Raw genomic sequence first — 27,338 nt, forward strand, 5'->3', positions numbered from 1 at the left:
GCAGCAGCAGGATGCAGCCACTTGCTTAATCCTGCAGATTTGCTGCCGACACCATCTGTCAGATCAGACCCAGCCTAACCAAGGAGTCTGCCAAACTCCTGGTACAAGGTCTGGAGCATTCGCAACAAATTCAGCATGCTGCCGCGCCCCTTTATTCTTCCATATTCCTTCATCTATATCTAACTTACCCATATGCTATTAGCCCCAGTTGCTCAGCTAGTCACAGCAAGCTCAAAGTACTGATGTTTAAAAGGTCCACGCTGACGTAGCAGCACATCAAAATATTAGTTTCCACTCCCATGCTTCAGACTGCCCTTCCTGCCCTTTTCCTTTCTGTAACAACTTGTGCATCACTTTTACTTTGCCCTCTAAAAACACCTGCAGTCCTCAGCTACACCAGGCATCTGCTAAATGTTAACATACTCAATGTCAGACTGATGAAAAAAAAAAAAACACTTTGTGTTGAATTTGATAGACGTTATTTTATTGACCAAGTTCAAATGTGATAGTAATATATTCAGTAAACATAAAGTCCATTTGTAAGACAACCTGTACATGGTTAATGGCTCAAAGAAACAAAGCCTTGGTCCTTTAATATACATCAGCATTTAATGTAGTCCTCCTCATAATTGTTCAGCTATATATTCTATCATTGTTGACATGTAGTAAAACAAACCGTCAGTGCTTCATCAGCATGTCGAACTGCTGACACAGCAGACTTCCAAAATGACCTCAGAGTTCTTTGTTGCTCTTGAAACCAGTTCTTCTCCTTATTCTGGTTTTAAATTTTTTCATCACTGCATCTGTGACAGGAGCTGCTCTCTGCGCTCTGCATTGATGAAGAAGCGTAGTTTCCGTGGCAACAGCCTTACCTCTACAGGCATGGCCTCGTACTCCTCGTTGTCGATGTTGTAGAAGCCACTGGTGCCCTGCGGGGTCGGGACATAAAGTTAAGTTAACACAGAGCTTCAGAAAGTAAAGTGACTAATATCGGAACAATCCTAAAATAGGATAGATTCGCTTTTCGATGTGACACGGTGAAACAGGATTAAACCATTTAAAAGGGTTTCTGACCTCTGGCAGGTGCAGCCGGCAAGCACCGACTTCCAGTTTTGTGGAGTCTTTTGTGAACACAGTGGGGTCCTCTTCTTTCTTATTTCTATAATGAAGAAAATTTACATTATTTTACTTAAAAGTGAACTTTTACATAATATATATTGCCTCGATTTTGTTCTCTGTTTGCAGCAGACTAATAAAAAGCTGAATCTACCAACCCGACAGTGATGTACTCTCCCACTGTGAAGTTGTCTGGTTCTGCGCAGATCATCATGGAGTCATCTATGCGCTGCGAGTTCAAATACATATAAAGAAATCATTTTTAAAAAATCAAAGAAAAGCAGGTTTAATGTCTTTAATGTCAGCACTCAACGAATCAGGATATTATAAGAACAGGTAATTTGGACTGACCCTCTTTACTGGGTTTTGGTTGTGCGTCTTAATAAACAGCTCATACGTCGACAGCTTCTCCTCCTTCCACTCCTCTGGCTCCTCCACTTTCGGAGGCTCTGAGCAAACACACACAAACCAAAAATACAACTCACAGTCTTTTACTGATGGGTTTTGGTGTCACGTTGCCAGGCATTGATAAAAGAATCAACATGGTGACACACACTACCTTCGACAGGAGGGTACCAGTGGTTTTTCAGCCTGCGGATGATGCGGTAGAGCAGGTTGGGTCTGGGGGGCTTCTGAGGGGGCAGGTCAGGGGGCCGTAGGCTGGGAGCCAGGTAGGATACTGAGACTTCTCGCACCAGGGGCCACTCCTGAGAGATATTAGAACAGTGTGAGATTAAAAGACACCAGCAGCCACCAGATGATATCAGTCATGGGTGACAAGGAAACAGTGTGAGACATGAAATACAGCAACAGCTTCATGAACATGGACTGTATGTTAAAGACTACTGATCTGATGAGATGATGTATCGCCCTTTATTTCAAGTGGATATTCAATATTTCAAACTTGACCAAAATGCACCAATATATTATCAGGTGTTCAGCATCTCATTCAGAAATCTGCAGTATATTTTTGTTACGATGGAACACTTCTATGGCAGCATTCGGATCATTGTAGGATACAAGGATAACACTGAAACCTACACTGATAATTCATTTCAGGCTAACAACTGAATTGTAGCAGATCAGAGGAAACATCCTTTGAAAGAAAACTTACTTAGCAAAGTCATAACTAAGGAGTTACACAAATAAAAACGTTGATGGGGTTTTGGTTTTGGGTTTGTTTTTTGTTTTTCCTGCCTGTGTATGGATGCGTATCAGTCTGTGTCCCCTCTGGAAATTCAGAGGCTTTAGGGGTCGGTGAACATTGTGCAGGCCGAACTCTTCATGAGTTCTTTTTTCCCTCAGCAGCAGTTTGTGGAGTTTTGAGTTGCGGGTGGATAACTGATCAGTCAATCCATTCAGAGCTGATCAGATCAGATTGTTAGATGAGAGGAGCAGCTGATGCGGAGGAAATGAACAGTTAGTTCCACTGGCATTCTGCCACTCTGTTTGTGCCCAGAGTGCACTCTGGAGTGTGGTGCAATAAATAAATGAGCAGTATATATTCCACCAGTGCTTCTCATGAACAGTCCAGCTCCAAATATAGAAAATCAAAACATGGTGGCAGATGTTTTAACCGTGGCGGGCTGCCAGAAATAAATGTGTGGGAAACCCTGCACTGACAGTAGCTGGCATGTCTTTCCAATATTGAGAAAACACCAACACTGGTTCAATTTTCAAAAAAAAGAAAAACAAAGACAAAAAAATATAGAGTCTTACCCGTAGAGTATTAAACCAATGCGCTGCACGTGTCTTCAGTGGTCCAAGGTACCAATATCTACGGGAAAACATGGTTAATTACTCTTTTGTATGGAGAATGGTGTCATAGTTTACGCAGGATTATAATTTTAGTGGTAATCTTACTTGCTGATCGTTGCAGCCACATCTCTAAAAGCACCCCATCGTAGTCCCATCATAGCAAAGACTGGCTGCTCTTTCTCCCCCTAGAAACACACAGAAACATACATACAAATATAAATGCCTGTTCAAGTGCTGACACATAATATCTCACTGCACTGCAAAAACAAAACGATAATCTGTCATGACAGTTTTCTTAATTATAATTTTTGATGATGAAAGGCATATTGTGACGTGTGAAATTATTTCAAGACAAATTTCTTAGGTTAACTGTTAATTTGACCTGAAAACAAATGCTGTCACAGGCAAGTATCTGCATTCAAGACAAACGTTCATAGCTCTGAGGCTCTGTAGAGTGAACAGAACCAGTTACTCACTTTGATTTGCAGCACGTCCAGAGGTACAGTTTCTCCCTTCAGAATGGACAGTGTTGCTGATGTAATGTCTCTGGAAAATTTACAAGGTGGAAAAAATTAAGTTACTCATGAGGATGCTCATCCCATACCCATATTGTTATTCAGTGAGACACATCAAATACACAACTTATCATGGGATTGTGCGATGATAAAAATCTGGATCTTTAAGTACAACACTGACGAGATACTTACTTGACCTTGTTGTCACTGAGGAGGTGAAGACTTGGACTCAGGGAGTTGTGAGAGCCCAGTGGAATGAACCCAATCGGTGTGTTACAGAGTGTGTCCTGTAGTCATAAACATAGATCAATGACATCATTGAAAGAAAGGTTTGGATTAAGTCATCTTCACCTCTTTTAGTAGTTAATCTTAAACCAAAACCTAATGACAGATCAGCACAATAACTGTGTGACACCTACTTGATCTGGCCTTCTCAGTAAACCTGTGACGACCTCCTGCAAGGTGCCATCCCCTCCGGCCACGATCAGCATGTCTGTCTGTTCCATGAGCTCCATCAGTTTTTTTGCCTGGCCTTCATAATCAGTCTGCGGAGGAAAAGACAATAGTGTCACATGATGAGATCCCTACTATAGACACTAATATCACAGTTTGATTATAAAGGGGAAAAAAGCTACGTGTACCTTTACTATTGTAATCTCCACACCAGCCAGGTGTAAAATAGGAGCAGCATTCTTTTCAAACAGGTTGTTGGCTTTCCTGGAGCAGATTGAGACAGGAAGTTAGAAATATGTGAGAAAACTTGTTTAAAGTCCAGACAAAAACTGTCAGTGAGATGTTTCCAGGTGTCTGATTTCTTACCCATTACAAGCTGCAGGGTTCAAGATGACTGTTGCTTTTCTAAGCCGCTCCATTGGTTCTATCTGTTGACGCCCAAATTCCTAAAAGAGATTGTAAAGATGATATAGACACTTGAAGAAGGCTTTGGTATACAGTATGCGATGTCTTTGGCTTACAGTATAGGAGTTAATGATGTCTTACCCTGGCCACAAGACAGGCCTCTCTCCGCAGAACATTGTCACTGTTAAGATATAACACACTAAATGTAAGACACACCAACAAACCTGCACTTTATCTATTCCTTGGAAATATAATGACTTAAAATACTCACCAGTGTTTCCCATACAGCCAGTGGCCTCCATAAGACAGGACGCACACAAAAAATGTGGACTTCTTCCAGTGATTCCGCAGAGTCCGAAACACTTTCACAACCCGAGCCATGGTTTTGATTAAAATGTCCCCTAACCCTCTAATTTAATGCGGTACTACACTATTACATACGTTTTAAATTCATAAATGACACATTTTCATCCCAGCGGTCACGGACCCACAGCTGTCAGAGCATGGACATGTTGGTGTAACGTCAAAACAGTACGTACTGACACAGGGCGGAACCAACGTCGGTGTCACTTGTGGTTCATTAACGCGTTTTAACGCAACACAAGTATTACTTTATCACACATTTATAGATAATAATATTTGAAAGAGAAAAGGTTTGTAAAATAAACTCCAAATCCACGGAATATAACGTTAAATTACTTGTTGAGTGGATGTACATTTAGTAAACTACAGTTCCCATCCAGCGAGACGGCTCAACCGGTCCGAGGACCCCGCCTGAAGAGAATAGACAACATTACGTCAAAGTTTAAAATATCTTACCGACCTAATTACCTAGTATTTACATTTGAATAGAAAATACAATTATTTTCGGAGCAAGTGTTATCAAAGCGTGTTTATGAAATTGATAATTTTAAATTTCACACCGGCACGAGCTCAGAGCCTCCTGTCCAGTTTTCCGAGCGTATCATGGCGGCGCAGATGGCGGTAAATTCGGGTATGAACTACATTTCTTTCATGAAGTAGCTGTACTTTGTTGATTCCCAGTAGTTGCTATGAATTGGTATTTCACAGATAAACGCGTACACATTCTCCTTTTATTGCCACTTTCGTCTAATGTCATGTTTTGACCATCACATGGTGATGGAGCTCTCAAGTTCAGGCTCCGGCAGCTAGGCTAACCTAGCCTAGCCTGCAAATAAACGTTAGGTTAGCTAAGTTACCGTTGGCCAAAGAATTAATCGTTGGCAAACACGTTTACACTCAGCGTTAACACAGTTGTACATTACAGCCACTGTCTTACGAGCAATGTGACTGCTTTGACACAACACTTGTTAAATGGGTCAGCAGAGGAGTTCACTTATCTTGAAAGAAAACTGAAACAAACTGGCTTGGAACAACCAAATACATATTTTGGCATCTCTGCCTGGCACTCTGTACTTCTGGGTTTGTTTAGGCAACCGAGGGATTTGTAATACAATAACCAATAAATATAGAGTACAGGTAAATAATGGTGCTTATTCTACGATAACAAACATAAAAGTTAACACACTTATATTGAAGACTAATACAAGTAATGTAATACTATGGTAATTTCGCTGGCACTGTCATTTACTGTCAATCGCATGTCCATCTTACATCTGTCTTTATAAATCTGTATAGTGTTTATACATCAACATCATATCTGTACTAGTTATTACTCATTGTTGCAGGCTGAATAAGGTTCACAATGTCAACATCATGGAAAAGTCACTTCTCCACATCAGTCCTGTTAGATATTTCCATCAGATTAAAGAGTACTTTTTACTGCTTGAAAGATTAATCACTTAACGTTACAGTGTAGGGCTGCAACTAACTAAACCATTATTTTCATTGTTGATTAATCTATGCATTGTTTTTTTCTATTAATTGATTAAATTCTTGGTCCATGAAATGTCAGAAAATGGTGAAAAATGTTTGTGTTTCCCAAAGCCCAAGACGATGTCCTCAAACCTATTGTTATGCCCATGATTCAAACATATTCAGTATGTGCGATTAGTAGCTGATAACCTGTTGCTCAGTCATTGCAGTTTAGTGTAGCTTATAATAGCTGATAACCTGTCGCTCAATCATTGCAGTTTAGTGTAGTGCCAGAATACAGTTTGACGCTTGCCAAATTCTGAGTTTGATAGTAGTTGTGTAAAAAATGTATTCTTTGAATGTTTGATGAGACAAGACCTTTGGAAATCAATTTACCCACCCAGGAGCCAGTCTGTGGGGGCCGCTGAAGGAGTTATGGGAGACCGTGGACGGAGCGGTTTTGAGGAGACAGCCGGAGAGCGTCCACCTCCTGGACCTTCAGCTGAAGAAATACAAACCACACTTTCTGTCACTCTATAAGAACCCGGTGAGATTGAGATCATAATTTCATATTTGAATGTCAAAAGTATTCCTCCTGTGTATCCTTCAACTTGCTAGACATAATTTTTTGATATACATTGTAGGATTTGAGACTGTAATGCTAAAGCTGGTCTTCTTTTCATCTTCAGCCAAAGAGTGCAGAGCAGAGAGAGAAGGTACGTAAAGCCAGCACAGAAGGCATCGCCATCCAAGGTCAGCAGGGGTCACGACTCCTTCCAGAGCAGCTTCTCTCAGAGGCCTTCATCCTCAGTGATTTGTTTGATATTGGAGAGTTAGCAGCGTTGGAGCTTCTCTTAGCAGGTAAAGTGGACATAAGAAAAAGACATGGCTTGCAAAGGAAGTTATGTAGTAAATTTGATGGGAATGTATTATGTGGTATTTTGTTTTACAGTCACATCACTCACATTATTTTATAATGGCTTGCACAGATCAAATTCACGATTTGGAGACAAAGCTTTGTCAGACATGATGTTTCACACAATCGATTCTCTGAATGTATTTATTTGTCTCCAGGTGAGCAACAGCAGCCACATTTTCCAGGTCTGACACGAGGTCTAGTAGCTGTGCTGCTCTACTGGGATGGAAAGCTTTGTGTGGCCAACTCCCTGCGCACACTCATCCAGTCACGCCATGGCAAGACCTTCACCCTGGACCTGAGGTAATAATGCTGTCTACAAGTGGTACACTTAGGCAATGACAGGTGCTTATAAGAGTCCACTTGATGAGCATGTTAATGTCCTGTTGTTTCTTTCCTTATACCATGTGTTGTTATTAACCTGTACTGTTGTTTTGTTTCTCACTCAGTGGCGAGCTGGTGGCTTTGACAACACGTTTTACAGATGAACTGATGAGCCAGGGTCTGACCAAACGCATCCTCACCTTGGTGTCAGAGATTAATGTGACACGTGAGTTTGAACGGCTGCAGAAGGAGCGCGGCCTGGGCAATGAGAAGCACAGGAAAGAGGTGGGGGCAAATCTTTTCTGTTAATTTGAAACTGAGATAATCAGCTTTGCAGTATATTCATTTTTTTTAATTGTACTGGACTAGTGCAATGTTGGTAGCTAGAGGAAGAAACACAAAATATAGTGAGCAGATTTCTGAAAACATTTTACTCCCTCTCTTGTCCCCAGGTCGCTGACCTCATTAAAGAATGCAGACAGGCCCTGGCAGACAGCCTGTTTTCATGGACCTGCCAATCACCTTTGTTCAAAGATGACACACTAGCTCTTATTGGCCACCTGGAGACAGTGACAGCTCAAGCTGATGGCTCATTGGACAGTGTGAATATGGCTCTGGTTATGGCACTACTCTACTGCTTGGATGTCAGCTTCATAGAGCAGGGAACAGAAGACAGAGAAGGTGAGGACATGTTAAATACATATCATGTGTATAATCAACTTTGATTGAAGTCACTGGTTAAATCCACTACAACATACGACTTGTAGCTTTGCATAGATTGCTGTTTGTTTCAGCGTTTTTCTTGTACATCCAGTGAAGGATTGTCTCTGTGTTCCTCCAGATCTGATCCAGGCGCTGCCGTTGCTGACTGAGAGGCAGTATGTGTCTGCAGTGCACAGCCGACTGATGGACGGGCAGCCGTGGAAGCTTCCAGGTCTGCAGGCTGTGTGTCGACTGGCCTGGGCTCTGTCTCTGAGGGCCCTTTCTCAGCTGCCACAGGGATGTGGTAAGATCCTTATTTCACTGACATGCATTAAATAGACCTTCTAGCCTTTTGAAGGATTATGAGATCTCAAAGATGGAAGCCTTTAAATGTAGTATATATTTGTGTGTGTGTGTGTGTGTGTGTGTGTGGGTGTGTGTGTGTGTGTGTGTGTGTGTGTGCGTGTGCGTGCAGCCCTGGTTGAGTTCACCGAGGCAGACGAGGCTCTGGCTGACCAGGCTCTGCTGGGAGATGTCTTCCTGTTTATGAAGGAGGGCATCCTGGGATGTGAGACATTTGGTCAGGAAGAGTTTTACATCCGCCGCCTCCATTCACTCATCACAGACTTCCTGGCCCTCATGCCGATGAAGGTGAGAGATGACACAAGTGTCCACTACCATTGTTTATACTTAAATAAGAGGTTGACGCATATGGATGTCATGTTGTAGTGTCAGCTTGTCTCTAAATATTTATCAGGTTATTTTGCCAACTAATCAAATGATATAATTAACATATTCTTTATGTATTTGTAGGTGAAACAGCTGCGTAACCGAGCTGATGAGGATGCCCGTTTGGTGCACATGTCCCTACAGATGGACAGTGAGCTTCCATCATCGTTGCGCAAGGACTTAGACCACCTCATGATCCTCGTTAGTGATTTTCACAAACATGCACACACACACACACATATCAGCCAACATCAGCTTTTACATTACTTGAAGGTTTTAAGTGGTTAAGTTATTTAGACATGAAGGTACAGAGCAGGAGAATAATAATTTTCAATTCATCGGTGAGCAACATTAAAAGCAAACAGTACAAAAAGTGTGATTGGAAAACGGCTTAACACTGTGGGTTGGAGTGTGTCACAGTATTTGTTATTGCTTTGTGTTTCCAGATTGGAGAGTTTTACAGTAAGGACTCATTTGGGCTGGAGTTGGGTCTGGAGTTCTGGTGTCCCACAGAGTCTCTCCAACACACCTCCCTGCAGGGATCCTACCTGGGAATGGCACTACAAAGACCCCCACATAAACAGGTACAAGCTGCATTTTCTGGACCGTTGTTGCATAAAGAAAATGTTTCTCCTCACACCGAGAATTTAGAAAAAATTAAAGTTGTTGAACTTATGCTGTCTCCAGAGAAGCAAATTTTGCAAACCATTGACTTGTCTGATAAAAATTTTCTTTATGTGTGCTTTGATACAGGTGGTTCTGTCCAAGTTTGTGCGTCAGATGGGAGACCTCCTGCCCTCCACACTCTATATCTCATATCTCCGTATGCTGAAAGGGCTCGCCAATGGTCCTCAGTGTGCCCACTATGCCTTCAGCCTACTGAAAACCAACGGAGCCACACACAGTAAGAGCAGATTGTTGGTATAATGTGACAAAGATCAGAAAATAATTGTCTGGAAGTGAATAGGAATCAGCATATTTTCAGATTGATATCTGAAATTAAAACCTTAGACCATTTGATGTGCAGTTCGGCTTTTTGGCAAGGACAAATTTTGAGTTAGTCTGGATTGGGAATTTCTGCAATTAGGGTATTGATTATTTTTGTAGTGTGTGGCTGTTCAGTAGTAAATACAAAAGGAATAATCTAGGCACTTTGAATTCCTAATTCATTTAACTTTAAATGTAGGTAATATAACCTCGTGTACATATATCCAGGTGACAACATCCAGGGAGTTTCAGGCAGCCCGGTGTCTTGGGAGCATTTTTTTCACTCCCTCATGCTCTACCATGAGAACCTGCGGCGAGACTTTCCAAATCCAGACGCAGCACAATACCGCCACCCGCCACTGAGGGGCATCACCCAAAGAGAGCTGGAAGGACTCAGCTCATTTTTGCAGTTGCTTACCACCATCATCACATGGGTATGGTTCAACATTCACTAGATGGATGTGCATATTTGGTTATGTGCTTATATATCGTGGAATTTTAAACAAAATTAAGAGGGTAGTAGTTCAGAGGTAATATGAGGTACTTATCCATAGTCAGTGTATTACCTACAATAGATGTCTGTTTGCACAACCCCAGTTTGGAGAAGCAGAAAGGAGAACCACCATGGAAGCTTAGCAATGTACTGCTGTGGATGGGGGGCAGCAACAAAATATATTTTAGCCACCTAAAAGAATCAATATCTCTTTAAGTGGATGTTATAGTTAGAATTATTCTAAATATAGCGTACACTTAAACTGATACATATCACACACAGCAGTACATTGCTTAGCTTCCGTGGTGGTACTCCTGTTTGCTTCTCCAAACTGGGGGTGTGTTGACTGCCATCTACTTCAGGTATTACACTGACTATGGTTGAGTGCATCATACAACCCCGCTTTGAAAACTCTGAACAATCTCTTTAAGGTCAAGATTAACATGTGATCAAGTTATTTTGAAATCCTGATATACTGGCTGTGTTTCTTAGAAAACCAACATTCAGGTTGCTGTGATTGTTTTTCATCTAACTGTATTGAGGTGTGTTGTGTGTGATGTTTTTTTTCCTTCGTAGAGTGAAAATGCTCGACTGGCGTTGTGTGAGCATCCCCAGTGGACCCCAGTTGTAGTGATGCTGGGGTTGCTACAGTGCAGCGTTCCTCCCGTCCTGAAGGCTGAGATCCTGCGCTGCCTGGCAGCCTTTGGGAAGTCACCAGAGATCGCTGCTTCACTCTGGCAGTCACTGGAGTACACACAGGTCAGACTTTATAAATTAATAGAGCAATTATAGTTGATCATTTCATAAGACGAGGAGAGTCTTCCAAGGATGAATATAATTAAAAAGAAAGCTCATAATTTTATATCTTTGTAATGTTCAGGATCGAGTCTATGAGGTGCTCTTATTTTATTTCTTACCAGACTAACTACACATAAAGCTTTAAATTTAGTGTCTGTCAGTCACAGTATCTGAGTAGCTGTCAGATTTGTTCGAATGGTGGGTGTGTTCTTTTATCTTTATCTAAAACTCTTTATTCTCATAGTGTTATGATATTGTTTTGAGTTATGTAGCTTGCAGTGTTGTCAGATATTTTGCATCAGATCTAAAGTTTTCTAATTTAATGTTTTTATTTATTTATTTTATCACAGATCCTTCAGACAGTGCGAGCCCCAGGACAGAGGCAGGCAGCTGGGATTGAGGTGAGTCCTTTGTGGTTAGTGAATGTGATTTTCGCTACTCAACTCAATTTGAAGAAAAGTTTTGAATTATTCTCTGTGTCTCTTAACTTCAAAATAGGCAATTAAGATGGTTCATTAGTTGGTGGCAAACTTTCTGATTTCTGATCTTCTCTTAGGTGGAGCTGAATGAGATCGAGTCGAGCTGTGAGGAGTATCCCCTGACTCGAGCCTTCTGTCACCTGATCAGCACATTGGTCGAGAGCAGCCTGCCCATTAATTTAGGGGCGGGGCTACGTGTGCCAGGCTTTCAGCCCTACCTGAACTTCTTGCGTGACTCTGTGTTCCTCCCTTTCCCCACAAGAGCGTATCGCCGCCCAGCTGAGAAGGTAAAGTGCTGTGTAGAGCTCTCGTGGTGTCCTATAAGTTGAAGACATGTAGCTGCAGCATGTGTGTATGCTCTTTGAACTACACATGCATCCATTCATATGTGTTCCTTTTTCCCACCTCTCAGTGGGAGGTTGCTGACGCCGTCTTGGAGGTATTCCACAAGCTGCTGCGGGACTACGAGCCCCAGCCGTCAGACTTTGTCCAGGAGATGGTGGAGCTGCAGGGTGAGCAGGTCGCGGCCCACAAGCCCCCCGGCCACAGCATCATGTTCCACCTGCTCAACGACTCGCCCATGCTGGCGCTCTGCCTCAGCCTGCTGGAGGAGGGTGTACGCCAACTGGACACCTTTGCACCGTTCCCTGGTGAGAGAGCATATGCAGCTGCCATCAGAGAAAAAGAGGTCGCTTTTGTGTGTGTGTGTGTGTGTGTTTGATCTGACAACAAGCCCTGTTACTCTTCTCCTACAGGGAAGAAGCACTTGGAGTCTGCAGTGCTGCACTGCCTGTGCCTGCTGGACTTGGCTCTGCAGAAGGAGGTGGTGTTTATGGACCTCCTCAGGGAGAGCCAGTCCTCCCTGCTGGTGTCCCCCTTAGAGCAGCTCCTCCAGGGGGTCAGTCCTCAAACTCGAAGGGCAGATCATATCGTCAATATTGCCAGGTATGGGCATCCAGCTTTTAATACAAACTGTGGTATGATTGTGATTTTTGTCTGTTTTCCTATAACATGTCTGTCTTTCCTGTGTCAGTCCATTCTTTACTAGTTAGTAGAGTTGAAATGTTATAAAACCTCATCAGAGGTCATTGTAGATAACTGTTAGATGATTGTTATATTTAAGAAAAACTTTTCTTTAAAAGGATAGTTTGTTTAGACTGAACTTAATAGTGACCTGTGTTTGTCTCTTGCAGGTATCTGTACCACAGCAGTTCAAACCCAGAGGCAGCCTTCCAGAGTGCCAAGATCCTGCGTCGTATCGCCAACTACCCCAACATTCAGACGAGGCTGGTGGGAGATTTCACACACGATCAGGTATACACTGCTCCCACAAAGCTTCCGGATATTTCACAAAATCATAAGCAGTAGGCAAAAGAAAACAAAAACACTGTCCAGTAGTTTTATTCTTATTTACATATTTTAATAGCTTCTTTGCATGTGATGTCATACATCGGTGCACCATCCAGATGGAGGGCAGGCAGCTGAGTCAAAGACTACCAACACAGCAAAAATGCTGATGATTTTTGCTGTTTACAGCTGTTTCAGTTTAAGGACGTAAAGGGGAGAATTTAAAAAAGAGAAACTCACTAAGAAGCAGTGGCAGATGTGAATCAAAAACCTCTGCCTTCAGTCTGGAGGAGCAGAGTCAACCAATGCTTACCATTAAAGCATTGGGTCAAACTCGAGTTGGATGCAATTACAGTGTGCTGTGACAACTTCTCTATGTTTTTAGCCACAACCCCGATTTCTAGAGGCATTGGTACAGTTGGCCTAGTAGGTAGAAAACAGTGGGTAAAGTTAGTGATGTAAGCCTAACAGCGCATTCTTTCACAGAGTTGAAATGCAAAAGACAGTTATACTTCACTCACCTGGCCAAAAACAAGACGGCGGTCATTTCAGTCATGGACCCAACGGCACACACAATCGTTTTGCCCACGAGACTCTTGTACACTTTCATTGGCTCGCCCTGTGACATTGGTAACGCCAAGAGGTCTGGTGGACGAGGTAATTTGTAACGACAATCGTGTCAGCACTGGGCAAATCCGTCGAGTTGTGGGGAAAATGTTGTTGCTTAGTTTTGTATGGGTCACATCCAACATGAGATTCCGTTTTCTGATGATACGTGCTGCCTGCGGGTTCATCCAACCCTGTTATGTAGTCACTTACCTATATATCCAATTCATGCACTATATGGATTCATCACTTCCTGCCTTCAATTAAGTGCTTTGTAATAGTCACGGGATTGCCAACAAGCTATTAGATTAAATTAAATCTTGGATGCCATTTGACTTTAGATGACGTGAACTCAATGTATGGGTACGTTATAACAGTGTACTAATAGTGTACAGTATGATATCTACATCAGAATGTAATGTTATCTAATGACTTGGGAAGAAATTTCAGGAGAAGTTTTTGTTACTTAGTTATTTAAGGTGCATCTCTGTTAATGACTGTCACTGTGGTGATGCATGAAACTTTGTTGTGTTTGAAGTTAAGAACAATTTTTGTCTCTCTGTCCCAGGCTGTGAGTGACAAGCTTATGGCAGGCTTTGTAGAGTGTCTGGATAATGAAGAGGCGGAGGAGGGAGCAGAGAACGGAGATGGTAAGAGAGACGTGGGTTTTTTTTTGTTTTTTTGGTAGGCTGTACCATCTTCTGCATTTGGTATAAATCCTACAGAAAGCTAAACTTGTGTATCATAACTGTCATACTCAAACTCAACTACTTCATTACCCCCAAACCAGACTCGGACACACAAAAGAAAGTTGCAAGAATCCGACATGAGACCCAGATCCACATGCTGAACCTGCTCATCACCTCCTTGGAGTTGAAGACGCCAAACTTGGCCCTGTATCTTTTAGGCTATGAAGTCAAGAAGCCCGTGTCCTCCACCAACCTCCAGGACCCAGGTCAGAGCACAGCTTTAGCTGTTGGCATGTTCATTTTTAAGTTTTGAGCACTTTATTATCACATGCAAAACAATTACAGAGAAGCAGTCAATGTTTTTGAAAATCCTGGATCTCAGGCTTCCTTTAATAATGCTAATTAAACTACATATTTATTTTGGTGGCTGTTGTGATTTGGAATGAAAGGGATCAGATGACCTGAGTGTTACCTTTTAGATGACAGTGCATTTGTGTGTTACAGGTGTTTTGGGATGTCCACGGAGCTGCCTCCACGCCATCCTAAGTCTGCTGCAGAGAGGCACTGAGAAGAGATCAGGACCTGTGCTCACACAGCAGGCCCCACACCTGGCTGAGCTCTGCTACCAGGTATGCTCCACCCTCTACTTTGCATTTTATGCTCAGCAGGTAGAATGTATATATGGAATTTGTATTTTGGCTGATTGCTTGAATAATCTGAAATTTTCTTTCTCTGTCATTTCCTCCCTCTCAGGTGATCTACCAGCTGTGTGCCTGCCCAGAGACATCAGGAGCCACCATGCGCTATTTGAGGACCAGCCAGGACTTCCTGTTCTCTCACCTGCAGCACCTTCCCTTCATCCTGCCCAGTGAGTCCAGGATCCCCTTGGTCCTAAAATACATAATAACAAAAGCATTAGAGATGTGATTATTGAAAATTGTGAAACAGAGAGGCAGGAAATGCAAAACATTTGTGGTTGTTTTGTGTCCCCGCTAACAGGAAATAGTGGTTTAGATATGACAAAGCTATACACACTGTGTCACTGATAAAATGTGAATGTGAGTGCATGTTGGTAAAGTAGATTGTCTTATTTTCATTGCCTCCTTTCTACTTCCTGCCGTCCTCAGGTAATCAAATCGCTGCCCTCTCCCAGATGTCTTGGCTCATGAAAACAGCTGCCATTGAGCTGAGAGTGACCTCACTAAACCGCCAGCGTTCACATACACAACGCCTCGTCAGCCTCCTGCTGGATGACCAGCCACACACACAACACACGGGTATATCCAAGTGCTTTTGCAGGGATAAAAGTCTTTAAATTCTGTGTAATTCTCCAAATATTAAGCCTCTAGTAGGTATTTTTTCACAGGAATAGTACAGAATTCAATTGATACACACTTTTTGAGACTGAGGAATAAATTCTTGCCTTTTATTTTTGATGGTTATTTTTTTAAAAGATCTTAAATTTCAGTCTGCCAAAAGCTGGCAATAGTGTGATAAAAACTAACATCTTTTTTCTTTTCAGCTGATGGGGAATCAGGCATGGAGGAAGAAACCAGATCAGTTAGCGGGTTCCTGCATTTTGACACAGTTTCTAAAGGTTTGTGACACATTAATACACATTTAAATCAAATATTGATAACTAAATCAATATTCACTTTTTACACACTTGAATGTTTTGAGTAATTTAGTCAAGCTGTCATTTAAGTCTCTTGTTCTTTTAAAGTTATACCAGGCTGGTTTTGACTTTTACTCTCATCTTGTCCTTGTTTGATTTCATCAGTGCGTAGGAAGTTGCTGAGTGTGCTGGACGCCATCGATTTCAGTCAGGATATGCCAGAGCTGCTGCAGCTTGACTTTTTTGAGCGCACTCAGATTGAGCAGGTGATCTCCAACTGCGAGCATGTCAATGAGCAAGGACACACTGTGTGCAACGTTAAGGTGGGTTTCCAGGTTGAACACGTAATCCTTCCTGTTTCAGCATTTTTTTTATTTTGTTTGATCTTTTGCTGATGTGTCGTTATATTTTATTACAGTTGCTACATAGAGTATTGGTGGCTGAGGTGAACGCACTGCAGGGAATGGCAGCCATTGGACAGAGGCCCCTGTTAATGGAGGCGAGTGAAGTAAAACTAATACGACTGAAAGCTGGAGATAAAAATGTTTTGCCTCCATTCATCTTGCTCCCTGGGTGTGTCCTTCCAGGAGGTGAACTCCATCCTGCAGCAGGTGGTGGAACGCAATCGCGTCCGTAGGAGTTTGAGTGCGAAGCGACATGCGCTGCGGTCCTGGAGGAGCCTGGTGGAGACACTGCTGACTGCCTGCCCTGCTGATCTCATACCTGCTGATGACAGGCAGCTCATCATCAGAGACCTGCTGCTAGACCTGCACGATAAGGTCAGTGAGGATGTTTGCCCCATGGAGGGTGAAATTGTCTGCTTACTGCTAATCAGTTCCTGTAATAGCTGACATAGGAATCACCTCAAACCTCCATGTTGTCATGACACTAAATCTAAATATTGCTGTGCATTGTCCAGGTGTTGTCTGAGGATGCAGCTGGAGAACTGATGCCCATTGTTGCTGGGGCAGTCTTCACCCTGACAGCCCAACTCAGCCAATCAGTCCTGTCTGAGCAGCAGCAGGGGGCGGGGTTAGAAGCATCGTCTGGCTTTGCCTCCATTGCCAACTCAGCCCTGCACCTGATTCTCCGCAAACTGCTGGACTTCATCCTTTGCACTGGTTAGTGATGACACAGACCCCATTTCTCACATGGGATATGATACAAGGATAAAACTTAGTGAGGTTCGAGTTTTATGATATTGTCTTTTACACTTTAAGGAGGTGGATACCAACGTCTGCGTGCTCACTTGTATGGCTCTCTGCTGTACTACCTTCAAATCGCCCAGAAACCTGAAGAACCAGACACTCTGCAGACAGGTAGGACACTGACACATCAGTTTAGTTTATATTATTTGATATGAGCTTGACATAAACATTTTTTGTATTGATATCTTCTGTCTGACAGTTGTCAGAATGCTGCAGGGCCAGTTTTTATAGATAAGTCCCTTATCTGGTATTATTGGAAAGGAACTATGTAGAGATGTTGTCTGGTTATCTGAGAAAACCTCCCTCTCTCACAGGGAAGGCAATGTGGGAGCGTCTCACAGCCCCTGAAGATGGTTTCTCCAAACTGCAGCGAGAGAATCTCGCTATCATCGAGAACTATGGCAAGGCTCTCATGGAGGTGGTATGTCGGGATGCCTGTGACGGCCATGAAATCAGCAGGGTAAGAGCCAAACCATATGCTTCATACATACAACAATATGACTCACGTACTAACTCAGCCTTATACTGATTTAAGCCCCTTTTCCACTCAACAAAAAACCCACTAACACTCGCCAACGTCTGGCTTTTGTATTTCATAAGAAATGTTACAGTCAGATTTCACACCGGGGTCAAATGACTATGCAGTAGTCGCGGGTATTTATCGGCTCCAGCTCTGATCGGCAGTGATGGAAATGCAACACCTGGGTGAACGTGCTAATTTTAGGGTGATGCAATAACGCGTCACCCCAAAATACCCTCCATCTTCGCCCAAGCAGCGCTCAAACTTAGTTCCAAATTAAACAGCACCGAGTTTGAAAGAGAGACTGAATGAGTAAGAGACAAGAAGATGTAACTACCATAACATTTACTTGCCTCCATGTTGCTTTCTACTGTTTACTGACCTGTTTTCCAGCCTGTCTGTGATGTAGAATGTGACACACCAGTAACAAAAAAACAACAACAGAAAAGCAGCCAATCGCCTATTTTTAGAGGGTTTTCGCGTGTCTAAAAAACCCACTTATGGAATTACGGAGGTCTGTTGAGAGGCTAACTATGCACAAAAGAAATTTAGTCCAAATAGCCAAGACAAATCCCTCTGTATTTTCTGACTACCTTGCAAGGCTCTTTGTTTAACTCTCAGTGCTCCCTTTGTCTCCTCTTCCTGTCTGTCAGATGTTGGCTCTGGCGGTGCTGGACCGGATCCTGTCCATAGACCGTCAGAATCAATGGCTGGTTTACATCTGCAACAGTGGCTACCTGCGGTCGCTTGTGGAGAGCCTGAGACAGGATGATGTCGCCCTGCAGAGCCTGCTCACCCCTCAGCCCCCGCTCCTCAAACCACTTTACATCTATGAGAGCAAGATGGTGAGCAGATGTGCACTTATACAGACACACTACTTTGCACTCTATTTTTTCCCCCAAGACTTCACTGCATAAGCACAATAGGACAACTAACCTCTATCTAAAGCCTCAGTGAGTGCAGGATTATGAAGGTAAAAACTCTGCTGTGTGTTTTCAGGCTCTGCTGACTCGTGTGGCGAAGACAGGTCAGGGAGCTGTGGAGCTGCTGCGCTGTGGGCTGGTGGCACAGCTGATAGAGTGTCAGGTGTTTGACATGGTACCTGACAGCGATGCACACAGGTCAGTTTATCACACTCAAAAGTGACTTCTACTAAATTAGTGTAAAGAATTATACATGCTGAATGTTGGGATTGTAATTCCCTCACTAAAGCAACACAATATCAAGAGAGTATTTTGCTTTATCCCAATGCATTTAATTGACTCTAGCTTCTTTCTCTCTTGTCCAAATGACGTCTACTCTCAATGCGTCTATTTATAATATTATCATTAAGTTTTTGTCTGTTCCCTGGTGGTGTACAGAGTGATGAGGGACCCATCAGGCTTCATCCCCAGCCCTATGGACCGCTACAGGCAGATTCTCTTACCAACCTTGAGGCTCTTCCAGGTGATCCTGACCTCTACCACTATGAACCACCAGCAGGGGGCAGCACAGGTAAGCACATGACAACTGATATCACAAATACAGCTCGTACCATTGTAGGTTTTTACCTTGAAAATCCTAAAATTCAGTGTTTATTAATTATTCCCGTAGGTCATAAATGCTGTCTTGTGTCTGTACAGATTCTGTACACTGCAGTAGGGATTAATGCTTTGTGTATTTATGTGTGAGTAGCTCGCTAGAAGAGAGAGCAGGATGTGAAAATGAGTGCACCTTAGCTTAGACAACTTAGAGTGTTTAGTTACACTGTGTGTGTGTATGTGTCGGTGTGTGTGTGTAGGTTCTCCAGTGGCTGATCGTGCATGCAGACACCATTCAGTCCCTGTTGCGCTGTCAGGAGCTCAGTATGGGAGCTTTGCAGGAGCTCTCCTTGCTCACTGGCATCATCAGTAAGACAGCTCTGCCAGGTACAGTAATAAACACTCAACCTTCTCTTTTTTTTTCCACCTTGCGATCTGTTATATTTTCCCATTTCCACTGTACAAGCCACATATTCACACATCAGAGTTAAAGCGGTTGTTTGTGTACTGCTTGGTCTTCAGGTGCCCTTGAGACGGGTGGGGAGGTCAACAGTGCTGCCCTTATGGAGTTCCAGGGCCACATCAACAGGTTCCAGGTTAGATAGCTGCCATTGTTATGCTGTTGTCTAGTGTATCCCTGCTTATGCACATCCATTCCTATGTGTGAATTGTATGTATGGTAATAAGTCTTTCATTTTGTAGCGTCTCTGTTTGTCCCTGCTTGGCCGTCTGGCTGGGAGCGAGCGGGAGAGGTTGCTGAAGCAGGCGGAGATCGCTGCACCTGGAGACTCAGCAGAAAGACGAGAGGAGATGGAAGTGGCCATGCAACAGGTGTGACAAAGTCATTCTGTAAATGAAGTAGTGAGATATATGATGAGGGTGGTTGTGCCTGTGATTACTTCAGCGGTGTAGTTGTATAGTAGTACCTTCCTAGGAAGAAGTTACCAAGTATACTTTTCACATATTCCAACAGAATAAAGGACAGTAGGGTAAAAATGGCACTGAAACAATGTGTGTGGAGTCCTGTATTCATAATCATTTTTCATCAGTATTGCATTGTTAGTGACCTGAGAGGTGCTGTCCTCTGTACCCAGGTGTGTGCTAACATCATGGAGTACTGCCAAACACTGCTGCTGCAGAGCTCAGCCCAGGCCCAGTTCAGCATCTGCCTCTTCAGCCCATCAGGCAGCGAGCCAGCTGGCAGGGACGGAGGACGCACAGGTCAGTGATGTTCTGCCCATACTGAAGAAGAGGAAAATTCATTTGACCCGTGTCACTGTGTGAACAAGCCTTAGTTTAAAACTTTTTTAACAGTGTTAGCCCTCTGTCGTTTGTGAAATGTCCTTTTCAGCATCTGATAATTCCCAGATCAATCCCCAAACCCCAAATCTCTCGAAGCACATTTAGCTTTTACCACAAGTTAGCTTTATTTCCCAGCTGTACTTATCTGTGGCCCTTATTTTTTAAAGATCTCTCATCCACTCTGCCATCAATGGCTTACTCCCGAGCCCCCAGCCTGGGTCTGGTGCTGTACCTGCTGAAGAACAGCGCTGCAGATTTCTTCCGCTTTCACCAGAGTCACAGACAAAGCTTGGGCAAGCTGCAGAGCCTGGATCAGCTGCCTCCCGAGGAGCTCAAGGAGGTAACGATGCACCAACACACTGCTGTAAAGGCTGAGCAAACTGTTTTTATGCCTCCATGCTGGCGACCGCTTCGGGGTGAACTGATAAGGTTTTGGTGGTCAGTGGTTAGTCAATGTCTCTGTGACCTCGCAAAACATGTTTTTGACCATTTCTCAAGAGTTCATACGCTACTTATGTGTGCTGTGACATCATGTTCTGCAATAACAGTTTCCTGGCCATTATTCAGCGCCGTAACTCAGGAACAGAAGGGGAGACATTTGGTAGCATACCGAAGTAGCGACACTAATCTTGGGTGCACATCTTGAAACTGTGCTGACTGTATATAGACAGGGGTGTAAACTGCAAGCTGATTGGTTGGCAGAGACATACAACTGTGTGGTGGATATTCTATTTTACCCCATAAATGGTGAATTTTAAAACAACGTAAGCAAAAGGTTTGAATAAAAAGTAACTGATATTTATTCTCTGCACCGTATTGGCTCCAACATGCATTGTCCTCAGCTCTAACCACAGACGTCTTCTCTGTAGTTGTGCCAAGGCCTGGTGTCAGGCCCAGGAGGGGTGGAGAAAATCTCATCAGTCCAGAGGAGCTTGTTGGCCAAGAGACGACTGGTCCAGCTAATCAACAACAGAGCCAAGCTGCTGGCCTTGTGCTCCTGTATCCTTTGGCCCTCTGCAGGCACAGTTGTAGTCACAGGACTAGTTTTTTTGTGTGTTTATTTGCTTGTCTTTTTCAGCACATCAGAATTAAAAATCAACGCATGTAGCCCATCACTAGGTTACTGTACATTTGTCTTTGGGAGTTCAGTTAGTTGGAATAAATCCATGTAGAAATGCCTTATCATAAACTGCCGTGAAACGCCTTGACCTGCCTCCTCCTCAGATGTCATCGAGACTTGTTTGTTTGTGTTGTGGCGCCACCTGGAGTATTACCTGTTGCATTGTACTCCCTCCGACCCCAAGGACTCCCTGATGCCTGGAGCCAGTTTGTACAGATCACGCCTCGCAGACGGTGAGAATGGATGTCACAGATACGTGCAGTTGTAGACCTAGTTGGGGAAACTCAACTGCAAAGCTGTTGCTTCTTTGAGTGAAATTTGCTTGATAGCAATCAGTAAATTTGAATCTTTCTGTTCCTCAGACTCGTTTGGGGGGTTGCAGGCAGTCGGAGGTCGTGGCCTCAGTCTGTCTCGAGTCAGCCAGCAAGACCTAGACCTGGTAAGAAGTTGCACACATGGGCATGAGCATAATGCTGACACTTTGACAAACATGTTGTCTACCTGTTTAAATACGCATGTTACCACCTACATTGTTCCTGATCCCTGTGTCCTCTATTTGTGTCACTGTAGCTAAAGAGCGACATGGCCGCAGGTTTTGGAGAAGCTCTGCAAAGGAAGCTGCTGGAGGTGGAGGGCTTGTACAGCCAGGTCCGCTCCCGCTACACCTTCATCCAGGCCCTGGTTCGCAGGATCCGCGGCCTACTCCGACAGCCCAAAAGCTGAGACACTCACACACAAATACAAAGACTTTCCAAGAGCCAAATTCTCAGTTTCATAGCGACTCAAAATCTCTGCCAAGCAACACCAGAAAAACTACCAAGGACTCCAACTCTCTGTCAGTTTGCTTTTTCTGGCGACATCCCTCCTTTTTACCGACCTCCTCTCCTCTCTTGAATGTTGTAGGATGTCGACGCCATCACAGCAGGTGTTGTGTTCTGTGTGACGAATCCTAATTACTTTTGACTAACCATGTGCAAGGAGCGTTTCTCAAAGATGTGAGAAGAAGTAACTTGCAGAAAACAGTTATGAAATTTTTACTCGTGAAGAGAATTTGATATCCTATTGTTTGACCTGCTAACTTTTTTTCTTTTTGTGAAAATAAACATTTTCTAAATCTGTAAAACACGTGTCATGTGTGTGAACTAGTCAACAAACCACCTAAACCACACCAGTAATTGGCTAAGTTTAACTTGAGTCTCTATCTGCCGAAATGCACTCAGGTGAGAACACAGTACCTGTTTATGATTGTTCTTTGCTCTAGTGACACTTTGCTGGTACTTTAGGGCTTCACATTTTACATCCAGTTTCAGTGTAACATTTCAACAAATAACTTCTGACTTCACCTGTTACTATGTGCATGTCTGTGGTGACTCATTGTGAAAAGATTCTTATCAGGAGAAGCAAAACAAGGAACCAAAACAAGAACGTTGCTTTGTGAAAGTAGCATCATGCTGACTGACGTGAGCAGAGGTGTCAGACTGGTTTGAGTTGTTGTGACAACACATTGTAGTGTGAGTCGTTCAAGCAGCAATGTAACAGTAAAAACAAGCTAAAGCCACATAAGTTGTATTTAATCTCTTTTTATTGTCCTTGAAGGTACACTTTATGACTGTAAAGTGCGTAAATTCTCAAACCTTTGGGGAGGGGAATCAGCGACATAAAAATCTGGATATACATTCAGATTTTACAGACAGGGAATTTTTGTGCTCTTGTTTTTTATTTGAATACTGAGAAGGGGGAAGAGTTCAGAGGGGTGAGACTTAGGTGAGCACCAGCATCGAGCATGGAGGGGAACTTGTGAGCAAACACGCTCCGTCCTGCGCCGTGACCGGCTGCTGTCGCTCCGACGAACCGAGATGATGCATTGAATGAGTTAGTGGAAAAAAACATCTCAGAAAAAAAACAAGATCTACCTACTTGCGCTTCTTAGTTGACAGTCAGGGAACAAATTTGTGCTACTTATAACAGATCATGCTTGTCATACTCTATAAATTACTTTAAATAATAAAATTAATTACAGCATTAAAAACACATTTACATTTCTCGCACCAGCTTGCTATATCTGTGATTGTTCTGCATCTAAATAGAAAACCTGATGATCCCCCTTCATCTCTCCACATGAGTTAAGGTCCATGTCTGTCCTGTAGATAGATGAGCATTTACCATTCATGCTCACTTTTACACATGAATCATCCATATCAGATCACATGATTGCAGCGCAGCATTTAATACAAGCAGCACTGTGCGGGCCACAGGGTCAGGCAACGTATGACAACACATAGTGTGAGACCATGGAGATTTATGACCTTGTTATGTCGTTGCTGCAGAGGTAGTTCTGCCTTTAAAGGGGCACTACGCTGAACTTTCACACAGCGGTCAGTTTACTTGTAATCAGTATCAAAGTTCATTTACTCAAGTACAAATTCAAGGTACTTTTACTTGAGTATTTTAATCTTAAGCTACTTTCTACTTCTACTCCAGTACACCTCAGGGGGAAATATACTCTTTCCTCTTTTTTATTTATTATTTTATAACTTCAGTTTAAGATCTTTGCACACAAACCAGATGAAAATATACAAATGCAGCTGAAACGATTAGTGGATTGGTTGAATGACGGAAATACTTTAATAATAGTTAAACATAATGGTTCTAGCTTCCAGACTTGCTGCTTTTCCTTGTAATTATTTTTGATTTATTAAATTGAATTCAATACTTAAATACAGGTTCCTGATTGTACTCACATACTTTTACTTAAGTGACATTTTCAATGCAGGACTTTTACTAGTAACTGAGTATTTTTACGATGTAGTATTAGTACTCTTACTTGAGTAAAGGACCTAAATACTTCCTACACCACTGCTTGTCATGGAAAGTTCTTCTCTAGCTGTGAAAACGGTTGTATAATGTCTTCAGTGACTCTGCAAGGAGCTTTTTGAAGTCTGAGAAAATGACACTGCTATGACATCATCAGGGTTATCTTGAGTTTGAGACTGAGACTTCAAATCTGATGGAAAATGTTGGTATTTAACAGGCAGGGAAGGCCTAATGTAAATCACTACTGAGCTGCACTATAGGAATTGAGCGTACTTTATCACAATATGAATTGCCATACGATATAAAAACTCTAGGACAGTTGATTTCCTCTGTGGCCAGCTGCCTATCATACAGACTGATTTGCAAACAAACCATTTTTATTTGCAAATCAGTGCTTCTTCTGGACAGAAAACATACTATAGGACAGATGCAACATATTGCAAAGCAGACATATCAGCCAACATGCATCCAGAGTTTGATTAGACAGTTGATGAATTTTCAATGAGGGGTGAGAAAGGGAGATGAGACCATCATTATCCAACCACGTGATCACGTTCCCAGTTTTTGGATGTGTCTTCTTGTCGAGCAAAGAAAGGGCAAAATACTGTAAATACTTTATAGCATACTTAGATGTTTTCTATGTTATTAAAACAAAGTGTGGGATTGATTTCTGTACATAAAACACAATTCCTTTTTGAAAAGAAAAAAAAACCAACATTTATCCTGTACATGTACTCAGGGTTGAGTATCAGCACCAGCAGACTGAGTTTGGACCGTCCTTTTGCTTTTGATTCACATCCTGTACAGGGCGCTGTGCAAGTCTGTGGTGGTCCAGTGGCTCAGGAGGAGCTGACACAGATTAAAAAGTCTATGAAGACTGAGTCTGAGCTGTCCTTGATAGTGCCTGTGTGAGGGAAGTCGATCAGTCCTGAGGCCCCTCTGCTCTAGTGTTGATTGCACCAGACATGTCCTTTAGTAATCCAGCACAACTCTGACAGTGAATCAAAAGTTCTCGTGTGAGAAAATCCAGGAGGAAACAGGAGAGTGGCAAGGAAAGGCAGCTTATCCAGCACTGATTTATCCACTTTGTCTGTAAGATTCGAGGACAGCATGGAGAGTGTGCATTTGTAGTTTGTGCATGCAGTATACACCTGCACATCCTGTCTTTTTGGAGCAATCCAACAGCAGTTTGCTCGTGGTAAAACACGCCTTTATGAGCTATCGTTACCCGCCTCTTGTGTGTTGTTGTTGTCCATCATGTTGGCGTTGCCGTCGTTGGTCTGAGGGCACTCTGGCATCTCTCCCAGCACTGCCACTCGAATGACTTTGAGCCAGCGCTGCTTAAGTTCTTCAGTTTCAGCAGCGAAATTGTGGATGGACTTGGACTGAGAGAGGCGGAAGCTGGCGGGGGGGTCTGTGGGCCGGGCACTGTCATCCACACAGTAGCCCAGGAGGGGGATAGTCGACTGGGCCTTCACATCCTGAGGAGAACAATCAGGGATAAAGAGAGCGTTAACCATTTGGATGGATTTGAAATTCACATAAGTATTCAAATCTTTGCTTCCTGTTCTTGCTGCTTTACCTGCGGAGCTCCGTAGAGATACAGCACCAGGCACTCTTTCTCTGGGATGACACACCACACCTTCTGCCAAGGTTTGTTCTTCTCGCAGTACTGCAGGAAGCCACACATGATGCTGCTGCCGCTGAACTGAGCCGCCTCGATCTGCACAGGGAGGACGCCCACAAGTTAGCCCAAGATCAATGAGACAAATCAGGAAATCTACATCAATTATCTCTCTGTTTAGAGGATCCTTATGAGGATCCCTCATGTCTTTATACACGTATCAAAATATCCCCTTCACCTCAAGGATGCCCTTCTTTTTGCCCTCAGCTATCCTCTCTCCGGTCAGGATGGAGAAGCAGTCTCTGCAGACTTTGTTCAACTTGTTGCCGTCGTATTCGAGCGCCACCTTGTTTTCTGAACATTTATAGCACACCACCTGTAAAGAAGAAGAAAAGGAGATCTTCGTCACTCTCACAGTTATCCTCATACACCAAACTTTTACTAAAGCTACCACTACTACTTTAAAATGAAGTATCTTTGAGCATCATTTAGGTCACTGGGACTATTCAGGAACTATTTTAAGCCACAATTTTATTAAATTATGCAGAGAGTTGAGAGGGGAGGGATGATGTGTAACCAGGGTGTCTACAGATATAACCAAGTTAAATTTAAGACTTTTTAAGACCTTTTTAATACCACCTTATATGAAATTTAAGACCAAACCTGCAAAGGAAACACACATTATACATATATGTGTGTGTGTGTGTGCGTGTGTGTGTGTGTGTGTGTGTGTGTGTGTGTGTGTGTGTGTGTGTGTGTGTATGTGTGAAGCAAGAGTAAGTACAATTGGGTGAGTTTAAGTTTAAAGACCTGAAGATGTCCCATGCTGGACTCAAACAGGGGATGTGTCTATTACGGAGTCAGCGTGTTGGAGCTCTGAAATATAGACATATTTTTGGAGGACAGTGGGACTGGGAGAGCTTTCAAGCTTCCTGACTGAAAGCTCTCATATTAACCATAATCATAATTCCTGTTATAATGTTTGACAGGGACACTTCTTGTATTATGACAACATACAAGTAAAACGTTGTACCCAAATCCAAAAGTTTGCATTAAAAAGTATGGAGTGTGGGTGTTACCATACTCATCATAATTAAAGTTCTTTGGTCAAATGTAATCAGAGTAGAAAAATATGTGTGTACTGTGTGTCTTTTACTGATATTTATTAATATACAACTTAGTTACTCCAACACTGCTTACAGAGCTCTCTCTCATCTACTTACTATACATGCATTATGCATGGCATAACAGCACGGAGATTACTTACATAGCCGCAGGCTCTGCAGTGGTGTCTCCGCCGCGTCAGAGCGTTGAAAGGCTCTTTACACTTCATACACATCGTCACTTCATTGTCGCGGATCCAGCGAGGGGCACGCTTCCCTAACTCTGCATTCTACAGCAAAAATGAAAACAAACTCAGTGTGATGGCACAGGAAGGTGTCGACAGTTTAGCTGTGTGGTC

At 43.0% G+C, this 27,338-nt stretch overlaps 3 protein-coding genes across 11 annotated transcripts in view; 1 reads left to right on the forward strand and 2 right to left on the reverse strand.

The window, feature by feature from the left end:
- Window positions 1–456: 456 nt before the first annotated feature.
- On the reverse strand, window positions 457–4,788 carry agk (acylglycerol kinase). Its single transcript, XM_050073066.1, has 14 exons — window positions 4,519–4,788; window positions 4,389–4,428; window positions 4,209–4,288; window positions 4,031–4,106; window positions 3,809–3,934; window positions 3,582–3,676; window positions 3,351–3,420; window positions 2,980–3,059; window positions 2,836–2,893; window positions 1,676–1,823; window positions 1,468–1,565; window positions 1,275–1,345; window positions 1,075–1,159; window positions 457–929 (listed from the first exon to the last, which is right to left on the reverse strand). The coding sequence occupies exons 1-14, from the start codon at window positions 4,626–4,628 to the stop codon at window positions 795–797; spliced, it is 1,272 nt and encodes a 423-aa protein (XP_049929023.1). The 5' UTR covers window positions 4,629–4,788; the 3' UTR covers window positions 457–794.
- Window positions 4,789–5,185: 397 nt separating this feature from the next.
- nup205 (nucleoporin 205) lies at window positions 5,186–22,573 on the forward strand. Its single transcript, XM_050073266.1, has 42 exons — window positions 5,186–5,241; window positions 6,488–6,630; window positions 6,773–6,944; window positions 7,158–7,302; window positions 7,449–7,608; window positions 7,776–8,004; window positions 8,165–8,329; window positions 8,501–8,676; window positions 8,839–8,955; window positions 9,201–9,338; window positions 9,508–9,658; window positions 9,970–10,175; window positions 10,811–10,993; window positions 11,383–11,433; window positions 11,589–11,798; window positions 11,924–12,161; window positions 12,267–12,456; window positions 12,705–12,825; window positions 14,033–14,114; window positions 14,255–14,419; window positions 14,658–14,782; window positions 14,907–15,021; window positions 15,281–15,430; window positions 15,676–15,750; window positions 15,934–16,091; window positions 16,187–16,267; window positions 16,356–16,547; window positions 16,688–16,889; window positions 16,989–17,087; window positions 17,291–17,436; window positions 18,150–18,341; window positions 18,496–18,617; window positions 18,858–18,990; window positions 19,277–19,403; window positions 19,539–19,612; window positions 19,719–19,847; window positions 20,111–20,237; window positions 20,486–20,658; window positions 21,188–21,317; window positions 21,543–21,671; window positions 21,801–21,877; window positions 22,009–22,573. Exons 1-42 carry the CDS (start codon window positions 5,214–5,216, stop codon window positions 22,159–22,161), a joined length of 5,979 nt encoding a protein of 1,992 aa, XP_049929223.1. The 5' UTR covers window positions 5,186–5,213; the 3' UTR covers window positions 22,162–22,573.
- A 431-nt stretch (window positions 22,574–23,004) lies between these two features.
- Window positions 23,005–27,338, reverse strand: part of fgd4a (FYVE, RhoGEF and PH domain containing 4a) — a 66,876-nt gene continuing 62,542 nt past the window's right edge. For all 9 annotated transcript variants that reach the window (XM_050072819.1, XM_050072822.1, XM_050072820.1 and 6 more), the window contains 4 exons: window positions 27,144–27,269; window positions 26,115–26,252; window positions 25,835–25,975; window positions 23,005–25,733 (listed from right to left, as the gene is read on the reverse strand). In XM_050072819.1, the coding sequence (XP_049928776.1) occupies window positions 25,464–25,733; window positions 25,835–25,975; window positions 26,115–26,252; window positions 27,144–27,269 (675 nt within the window). In that variant the 3' untranslated portion in view covers window positions 23,005–25,463. The remainder of the gene's footprint in view (window positions 25,734–25,834; window positions 25,976–26,114; window positions 26,253–27,143; window positions 27,270–27,338) is intronic.

Source organism: Epinephelus moara, chromosome 20, assembly GCF_006386435.1.
Source record: "Epinephelus moara isolate mb chromosome 20, YSFRI_EMoa_1.0, whole genome shotgun sequence".
Classification (NCBI taxonomy): domain Eukaryota; kingdom Metazoa; phylum Chordata; class Actinopteri; order Perciformes; family Serranidae; genus Epinephelus; species Epinephelus moara.